This window comes from Papaver somniferum, chromosome 7 (assembly GCF_003573695.1).
Source record: "Papaver somniferum cultivar HN1 chromosome 7, ASM357369v1, whole genome shotgun sequence".
Taxonomy (NCBI): domain Eukaryota; kingdom Viridiplantae; phylum Streptophyta; class Magnoliopsida; order Ranunculales; family Papaveraceae; genus Papaver; species Papaver somniferum.
The window spans coordinates 146,681,923-146,691,990 of record NC_039364.1 but is presented as its reverse complement, the minus strand read 5'-3'; the positions used below and the strand labels follow the sequence as shown (position 1 = coordinate 146,691,990).

The 10,068-nt window shown below is 38.4% G+C and overlaps 1 protein-coding gene across 11 annotated transcripts; it reads left to right on the top strand.

Annotated features, from left to right (window-relative positions):
• The first annotated feature begins 639 nt into the window (after positions 1-639).
• On the top strand, positions 640-6,355 carry LOC113298678 (serine/threonine-protein kinase EDR1-like). 11 transcript variants are annotated; one of them, XM_026547483.1, is made up of 15 exons: positions 640-912; positions 1,008-1,148; positions 1,393-1,514; positions 2,634-2,806; positions 2,916-3,180; positions 3,313-3,375; positions 3,464-3,504; positions 3,836-3,904; positions 4,065-4,165; positions 4,268-4,346; positions 4,457-4,555; positions 4,626-4,694; positions 4,766-4,815; positions 4,900-4,981; positions 5,362-6,355. In XM_026547483.1, the coding sequence occupies exons 5-15, from the start codon at positions 2,937-2,939 to the stop codon at positions 5,524-5,526; spliced, it is 1,062 nt and encodes a 353-aa protein (XP_026403268.1). In that variant the 5' UTR covers positions 640-912; positions 1,008-1,148; positions 1,393-1,514; positions 2,634-2,806; positions 2,916-2,936; the 3' UTR covers positions 5,527-6,355. The 11 variants fall into 11 exon arrangements, 9 of the variants coding, with proteins under 9 accessions (XP_026403268.1, XP_026403265.1, XP_026403264.1 ...); XR_003334338.1 differs by having other exon boundaries at positions 2,916-3,375; positions 4,682-4,694; positions 5,239-5,491; XR_003334339.1 differs by having other exon boundaries at positions 2,916-3,375; positions 4,682-4,694; positions 5,362-5,393.
• The last annotated feature ends 3,713 nt before the right edge of the window (positions 6,356-10,068 follow it).

The following is a 10,068-nucleotide window of genomic DNA, read 5'->3' as shown; positions in this document are numbered from 1 at the left end:
TACACATCGGGGATTAAAATAATCATGCATCATTTTGTCGTTTAACAATGTTTATCTCACCACGTCCATCTTCTAGTCCAAACTTCTTGTGTCTCTAAAGCTTTTGGTATCATTCATGGATATAACTACAACATAAAGTTTCTCTGCCTTCTAGCCTCAGTTGTCTCTTCATCCAAAAATCTCTATATAAATTTCTTGCTCTTCTTCTTATACGGTTTCATCTATTTTCATGTATCTCTCAGAAGAACTAAATCAAGATCCATGGTTGAAAAATTAAATTCATTGAAATGGGGAGATAGCGGATTAGATAAAATAACATTGTGATTTTGGAAGATGAAATTCCGTATTATATGTTTTGAGGGATAAAAATATCCGCTGGGATGATCGTGGTTGGCAAACTACCTGTTAATAGCCTAGGCTAAGCCGCCAGCAGTGCTGTGTAAAACGCTAGCGATCGAAGTTTAACCGTCAGCATCTTAAAGACAACTACGCGGCCTAACCTTAGCCGCGAATTTCCACTTCGGCCGCCAAGTTAATTTCACCATAGTGGAAATTCCACTTTGCCCATCAACGTCGTGGCTTAATAAAAGTCATTACCTTAGGAATGCCTTAAGTTACACTCTCTAGGATTATCTATCTTTTTTGATCGTGTAAATTTCATAAAACCAAAGGGCTTAACATTAAAGTGGGATTTCTGTTCTCTAGACTCTAGCTGATTCTGTAAAATCATGTTAGAGTTTGAGTTTTGATAATTAAAGTAGCTTTCATCTTCCCCTAAACCCTATCGAAATAGTATCCATAGAATGTCAATTTTCGAACTTTCTAATTCTTCTCCTTCGCATAATTCTCATCGTACTGGTTTTAAACAATCAAATCGGCTGGAGTGTCTCCAATTATTATTAACTGCTTCAGGTTCTGTTTTGATTTCTCCCTTTGAAAATTCACATCTTTGTTATACAGTATTGTTATGATACGTGCATTTTGATAATCAATGCGACATCTTACAGCCAACAAGAATATGATAGGGAAGTTCCTCTTGTTGGAGATGTTGAGTCTGTCGCAGGTATTCTTGGCGCAGTGAAAGAGAGAAGAAGACGAGGAGGGGGGAATGTGGTGGTGGCGTGACAGAGGTTAGGTTTTAGTTAGAGGTATTGTTATCCTACACGTCTAATAATTTTTCATTTTAGTTCTTTCATTGAATGCTGTTTACACACTAGAGGACATTTGAAGAAATGTCGCAAAAGAACAAATGAAGATATCTGATCAAATAGTAAACAAAAAACAAATAAAGAGATACATTTTCAATCTTCCACAACTGACATGGACTGTTTCTGATTTTGTCCAGTACTTACCAAAATTTGGTGTTAACCATGCATGTTGTATTATGCACAGGTGACTGCAGCCGCAGCTGTATAACTAGCTAAGATTTTTTACCAGGGAGTTGAGATTCTGCAAGTGAGAGACAAACAATGGCCAAGTATATTCAACTCGAGAGCTGCTGGCGCATGGTTCAGGTGCTCATCTCCGGACATATTTTCCTTTCAAACAGCACGAATTTCTATCTTTTTATTACCAAACATTTCATATTTTCTGATAAGAAAAAGAAGACGACAACAAACTGGTCCCAGGATCCTGATGTGCAAACGTACTTACTAATGATATTAAACTTGGAACTTTGAAGTTTGGTATTTTCCTTCACTTGGCCTTTATAGAAATCGCCACCGACTAAGGGAGTTGTGATAGGGTTTAAGCTTAGTCCAATTTAAGAAGAAGTTACTCTAGGAGTTACTTTACAGGTTAGGTATGTAATTGCCCGTGGTTTCAAATCTGACAACTGACAAGTTCGGACGATTGATCTCTATGAGCAATTATTGTGGTGATAATGCATTCGACACGATTCGGTGCAATGGGGCTTCAACTTGAGCAATAATACTCATTGGTGACACTACAATATAAATAGGGGTCATCTGATCATATTCTAAATATAATCTTTAACAGTTCTTCTAGCTCCAAGTGTTGTATGAAATTCTAGCCGCCCCAATGGACATCCCAGTAGCAAAAAACCACTAAGTAAGATCCGTGATCTTGAAGCTGTAGATGCCAACCCCAAGGATGAAATGCATAATCTAAAATGTCATCCGACCAGCTGTTCCGGGATAGGAAGTGAAAACAATATCTCAAATTTTACTGAGCAACAATCAAGATTGGCTATTTTTAGGAGAGAGGATATTGGCGGGAGTCGTCACTTCGAGGCCAGGGTTATGCTGCCTAACATCGGTTCAGCTTCATCCAAAGAAAGAATGAGTACTGGTCGCAATGATCCCCCAAATCCTCAGACGAGGAATTGTAAATTACTCAAATAAACAGTATTTGAATATCTTACAGTCAATGGGTCAGGCAGTTCATGTTGTTGATCTCTCTGGTGTGACAGTTTAATGGTAAGTATTTTGCTTTTGGGGGAACCCTCTGAAAGAAGAAAACTTATACCCTCCAGCACCATAAAAAGATACATTATTTGGAACGATTTATCAAAATCGCGCTTTGTAAGTTTGATGTATATTCGCTGTTAGTATAACATATGTTGTATAGTGATTTCGTATGTAGAATATTTAGAACGCTTGATATCATTACAGGAGTCGAGCAGCTGAACAACTTTATGGCTACTCTTCATCAGAAGCAGTTGGTCAGCATATCAAAGGCTTTGTGGTTGAGGAGCATGACATCATAGAAGCGGGAGAATTTACCTGGTTTTGATTCACAGAACAAACCTCCCAAAGTTACGGTATCTTCAATAACATCGAAACTGGTACGCTTTGATCATTTCAAATCTTAAACCAATTCTTTTTACAAGCTTACATACTTTCACCCAATCAATGGTTACTTTCTGCCACTTGATTAATATAACCTTTCATTAGGCGTCAAAATTAAGGGGGAAAATGTGGCTGAAAACGAGAACTTCTCATGAGAGCACCAAGAAATATGACAACCATGGTGGTCATAACTCGTGTTTCGGGTATCAAAAAACCATCCTCTCTGACCATACAGTGCATGCTTCTGCTGATGACAAGGACACACATAAGGCTGGGAGCTACAACATGATAGCTTATAAGTTGAAAGGAATATCATGGGTATGGGAACACAAACACAATCAGGTTCCGGACACAAAACTGTTTGGTGGAAGTAAAGCCTCTAGTTCCTTTTCCTATAATTTTAATTATAATAGACCAAGTAGCTTGGGCAGTAGGAGTGGTACCAGTATAACTAGTAGTAGCAGTAGCAGCAGCTCCAGTCATTGTCTTAAATTGTCCACAGGAGACTCATTGAATTATGATATCTCGTGGGAGGACTTGACATTTTGTGAACAGATTCGGCGAGGTACTGTATTTGTTTTTTGTTGCATATGACCTTTTCCACGAGAAGTTCTCTTCTGTCTGATCTTTTATTTATGATTTCTGGATCTCAGGTTCATGTGCAACTGTATGTCATGGTCTTTGGTGTGTCTCGGTATGTTTCCTTCCCTTTTGAGTATAAACTTGGTGACTAAGGTGCCTTGTCTTCCTAATGCATGAAAGTTACAGCATTTAAATGTCAGCCAACATTGTCAATTATGGTAATAGTTTGGTATAGGTTTTTCTTGCTATCAACCTTGCCAAGGCTTGTGCCAAACGGCCCAAACCTCACTAGTCGCCCGGGTTTTGTATATGCAAACAATTCAAACAAGTAAAGGTAGCAAGGTTTAGCATGTCTGAACCAGCAGCCCAACCATAGCAAAGTGCAGAGAGAATTTACCTCATGCTGTTATAAGAAACTCATTTAACTTCTTGGCTTCTGGCAGGATGTTGCTGTAAAGATGTATTTCAACTTTGAGTACTCGGATGACTTGCTACGTTCCTTCAGACAAGAGGTTGTTTTTGAACTTAAGATAACTTTTGTTATCTGAAATTGAAGTTGCTTATAGAAAGTTCTGAAGATACTGTTGCATTTATCTTACTGTTTCTTCGGGAGTTTACTGGGTTGCGTTTTAAGATTAATTTATGTTCTAAAAGTATATTTTCTCCATGAAGGTATCACTTATGAAGAGGCTTAGGCATCCAAATGTGCTACTCTTTATGGGGGCGGTAACTTCACTTCGGCGCCTGGGTATTGTCACCGAGTTCCTCCCACGGTTAATGCTCCACTTTAATCAACCCGATATCCATTGTCCACAGACTTGTTGTTAATTAACCTTTTGTGTAATTCTAAGCAAACAACTGATTTCCTGTTGCAGCGGAAGCTTGTTTAAATTGCTTCAACGTGAAACTCCTACATTAGATTGGAAGCGGCGTGTTCTTATGGCTTTGGACATTGTTAGTCTGTTCCTGTCAACAATTTCTAGAAAATAGAGTTTGTTGAACCAGATTTTCCTAATGATTATTAATAACGCGTTTTCATTTTCTTATTTTTGTCACTTTTGCAGGCACGAGGTATGAATTATCTTCACAGTTACGACCCACCAATCGTTCATCGTGATTTGAAGTCATCAAATCTGTTGGTTGATAAGGACTGGACTGTGAAGGTACTTGGTTGTTATGCTTCTTGTCAATAATGGAAGAAACATCCTTTGATCATCTTCTTAACATTATTAGGTTGGTGATTTTGGTCTCTCTCCACTCAAACACACAACATTTCTCTCAACAAACAGTGGGAAAGGAACGGTATGTACATCCCACAGCGCTTCAGTTCTTTATACATAGATGCGTATTTATCCTTTCTTTGCTTTTTGCAGCCGCAGTGGATGGCTCCAGAGGTTATCCGCAATGAGCCAGCAAATGGGAAGTGCGTTTAAACTCTCTTATAGGATCTGATTCTTCTATTTTTCTTGCTGAATGATCTTTCACATGTGAAACTTTTTTTGTATAGGGCTGATGTATACAGCTTTGGAGTGATATTATGGGAGCTCGCCACGTCGAAAATTCCTTGGGCTGACCTGAAGCCGATGCAGGTATGTTCTCTAGTAACATGAGGTATGCCACATTCACGTAACTCTGGCAATATATTCCCATCTTATTTACAGTACTGAGGGTTTAAAAGAAATGAGATTCCAAAAGACACTGACCCACAATGGGCATCTCTTATTGAAAGTTGCTGGCACAAGTACTTATCATGCTGACATGCTTTAATATAATTGATATGAATTTCTGCCTGCATTATGGGTTCTTACACATATTTCTTCAATTTTACTGCAACTTAAAACTGTAGTGACCCAAGATGCCGACCAACATTCACAGAACTCCTTGATAAGTTGAATGATATGCAAAGACAAAGAGAATTCCCTATTGAATTACCATTGCCATTCTAACGTAGAATTTTCTATGAGCTCAGAGGGGTGGGGCACCACCAGCAATCAAAGATACCTTCACCACTGTAATCTTCACTGAGTGTGTGGCTTCTAATTTAGAGTTCCTGAATTCTAGATATTGCAACAAGTTCTTGAGTTCCCTCGATCGCCATGAAAAACTACAAGTGCACATCTTCAAGACGCGATGAAAAACAGTACGGCAGGAACATAAAAACTATAAAGCGCTCAGAAATTAGTAACACTGCCGGAGCTAGTACCACACTTCCACGTCCATTTGATCTTAGCCTCTTTACGGGATAATGCCATAATGGAGTCGAGATGTTACGGAGCTTCGACGGAAGAGAATATACATGGTAGTCAGCAGCTCTTGGATTGTTCATATCAGATGTGACTCAATGGTAAGAAAAGCTAATCACATTCAGCACAAGTCCGCAACTTCACAAAATCCAAGGTGACACTTGGAGATACAAAGATGGAATTAATTAAACGGATGGAATGGGGGGATGTCAACTAATTTCCGAAAGGCATTCTGCCAAATATTGCGAGCCTCTGTCAAAGGTAAATTGAAGCAAAATCAGATGATGAAGAGACTTTTCGTGTTATGCTGTAGCCGATACGGAGCTTTATCAATCTTCACAGAACAATTGGGAGACAACACCAGATGATAAATGTGCACAGAGGTAAAAGTCGGTGGATTTTTTTTCCAAAAACATGTCAAATTTGTTTTTAGGAGAGCACAATCACCGGTATAAAAAAAAAATCGCCGGTGCTGATTAATAGCAGCTTTTTAACGGTATTCATACGGGCAGAAGTTGCTATATTTCTGTTGACATTTGTTCTTTAGGCTCCATGGGATCTTGTTGCTATCCAATATTGTAACTGCAGCTAGAGAGTCAAACTCGACCCATGTATGCAGTTAACCTTTAAGTGGATGCTATTCGTAAGTCGTCTTTCATTTGTTTTTGTACAACTAAACCGAATCAATCTCAGATAGTAGAAATGTAAATTCAGAGTGTATCACCAAAACCTTACAAAACACCTCCTGCCCTTCTTAAGTGCATACTTGCAAGTTCATCTGTCGCACTATTACATTCTCTAAGAACTGAATTACACTCCCAATTCAAAAGCAAAAAAAAAAAAAGCGTTTAATGATACTCAGAATAGTTACTCCAGTGAGGTAACTTTGGAATGGATAATCACCCCACGGGATTTTCGAAGTATCTAAAACAAGGGTGTAGAACAAATCCAGGGTAGACCTCAGACAGTTAGGACATTGGTCGTTCCCTGTTTCCAGTTTTATGGCTCAAAATATAACACTATAAATGCAGCTCAAAACATGGGCACTTGTTCTTCGGCAATCCTTCATCACTATTTGTTTCCAAATTGCATGGTATTTGGGCCACATGCTGGTACAACACTACGCTGACCTTTCCACATCCATACACTGATATATACAGCTTTTAAATAAGCATATCTTACTGTCTCCTTACATTCTATCCTTGCAGCATTTTTCTGTCATTACAGATCCCCACCATTCTCCTACATTTAAGGTTCATCATAATTTACTATAATAATCTGAGAGGTGAGTGAGATTTTCACAGAAAAGAAAGTAGGCACATGGAACTGGATCTGACTTTGGTAGATCCTTGGCATACCTCCCGCTGTAACGCTGTTGGACTAATTTTGGTCACGCAGTTTTTTGAATAAAATATAATTAGACCTTTTTTTTTTGTTTTTAATCAATAGTGACAAGGAAGTAGTGGGGGATTTTCATCAAATCAAGGTGATGCAGGATAACCCATCCTGGCACCTGTTTTAATTTTAATAGTGGTACATGATTATGATAATTTAATCTGGAGCATATAATTGGTAAGTCAGTTAAGATGTAAACAGGAATAGAATCACTTAATTATCATGTGATAGAACCGAAAAAATGGCTTTTGAACACTAAAGGTTGAGTATGATGCTGTTTTGTGATGTTACCTTTAAATGTAATTGGCCAACTAGATGACACTTTTCTAACTCTTTGTGCTTTTTATTGAGAATATAATCTCACTTCTGTAAAGTTGTCATTTGCTTAAGGGCACGGCTGTATTAGTCAGTGTATGAGAATATGAGCAAGACAAATTCTTGCATATAAATGAGCAAGCCATTGCAAACGTGCTGTGGATCCATTTTGTGAAGCAAGACTAGGTAGATGCCAATTGGTAAATGCACATTTCGGCGATTAGCACTAACCAAAGTTGGTCAAGATAACTTCAATTATAAGCTACATTTATGTGAACTTCTTTCTTTTTGGTGGTACTGAACTGAAGCAATCCACTTTCCGGAAGAAAAAGTGGAACTGAAATCAATCATGAATGAAGATTCTAGTTCCAAAAGAGAGATGGATTCGTAATTATTTTATACAAGTTCAACTTCTTTTGAGAACTTCTTTCAAGAGTGGAGTGTTTTTGAGGACCCTTTACTTGGCACTTTGTTTTGTTCAACATTGTCACTCTTTGGTTTCCCGTTTTTTTTTTTGTTTAAGACTCACATTTTAGCTCACTTCAAATGCCAAAACTACCCTCATAAATACGTTCAGGCCAAGTGCACTCCTAACTGCTTAATTTAACTACACCAACTGATGATCAGGTGTGACACAGTGAGTCTTTGACCACCCGTCCTTGTAAACTAACAGTAAAATTTTAATTTTTGATTCCGTAAAAGAAATATTATCATTTTTTTTTTTATTCTAAAAATTATATTAAACTGAAAAAATCTTTTCAAAAAACGGAGGAAGTATTATTATGTTTATTACATTGATTAATCTCATCAAGCTTGCGGAGTGGTATTTTGGTTCTAGACCGAACATTAAAAAGAAAACGGCTCAAATTATAGATTAGTTTAGTTATCTTTCCGAGGAGCTTTCCCTCCGTCAGGAAATACAGAATTACTAATGAAACTCGAGGGATGAAGTCACTCGTTTAGCGGGGAGGCTCTTTAGAGACTGGACTGAAAGGAGAGGAACCCGATAACCTCTTACCATAAGAATCTCCACCCTAACAAGTTCATATACTTATGACTTCCAAATCTGGTCTTGATTCTTTTTTCTAAAAAGGAAAGGACAAGTACGGTTGTTTACTAACATTTTAAAGGAAGGAAGCAAGACCGGCAGTAAATCTTATGGACTGGAACGTTGGCTTACCTAACCATCAAATTCACCAGGAAAACTAGCAAAATTGCTAGTTTGCGGATTGGAAAAGGTCTATGGAACTTTGCGGTGCAATCTTTGAATCTCGACAACCATCAAATCGTTAATGGTTATTGAACGAACGAGTCTTATTTGTCTCCTATAAATATCTTATCAAAAATTAATTTTCCTTAATTTCCATACAAATTTCTTATATTCTCAATCCCGTTAATATGGCTTCTGTTTCCCAATCTTTTCAAACTAATAATAGAGATCAGGATGCAAAGCTTCCTATACAAGGAATGAATCAATCTACAAAAATAACGTACATTGTGCACTAAATTCTATGCGTAATAATAAGGAATCAGCTTTTGGGTAGAAAGGACGTGACCCCACGAGGTTGTCCATGCAATCAATAAAAAAGTCGCATTATATAATATTGCAATCATACAGGCCAAACGAGACAGAAAATGTAATACTTCGATAATCGGCAGTGATTGGCCAAATGGAATATAAGTGATGGTTTGTCTTTTCCTATCACGGAGGACACTTTGACACAGTTGTCTCCGGAGTTGGTAGAAAAATTTGCATTTAGACGTGCTTGGGCGGGAGTAATCCTGGGATGGGTGACTTCACGGAAAGTTGTCGTTGGATGACCACAGCGATGCCCGATGAAAACTCCACATTGTCGGATAACTGTGGTGGCTGGGGACAGTATCGGTGGAGGGTCGGGCGATTACAAATGGTATCAGAGCCGACAAAGGGGCAGCTGCCGAGGGTGGGAAGGTACGGTGGACAGGGTTTGTCCAGGTGTTTGTCTCATGAGGGAAAAGGAACGTCGAAGATCTGGGATTGTGTATACTCCGGAGCCGAGGACGGCTCCAATTTAAGGTGGTTGTATTGTAATATCCTGATAATCGGTAGTGGTTGGCCGAGCGCAATATAAGTGATAGTTTTTCCTTTCATATTACCTATGCCTTATCAGCACAGTTGGTTCCAGAGTTGGCAGAAAACTCTGAGTTAAGCGTGCTCGGGCTGGAGTAATCCTCCAGGGATGGGTGACCTCCCGGGAAGTTACCACTGGATGACCGCAATAACGCCCGTTAAATATTTCACATTGTCGGGTAACTGTAATGGCTAAGTAGGTCCAATATCAATGGAAGGTCGGGTCATTATAGAAAGAACGATGAAAATGATGTTGATGTGGTAAGCACAATTAGAAGTTTTGTTAAGTTTTTAAAAGTTTGAATTTTAACTTGGTGTGATCTCTAATAAAACTATTTTTGCAAATAGCAGGAAATGAAAGAGTACTAGTATAGAAAACATGACAAAGTTTTTCGCATATCAACATTGCTACAACATCCTAAAGTCATTGACTATGTAAAATCCAGCTCTATTGGACTACTTACATCAAGTGCCAACTAGATCTCTATACTACTAGACTACTAGTATATCAAATTCTATAGGATCTCAACCTGGTTAACCATGTTCTTCGCCAGAGCCACCTGACCAAGCGCATACTGGCATAAATATTGGTAATCCTTCTCCAAATTTAAAA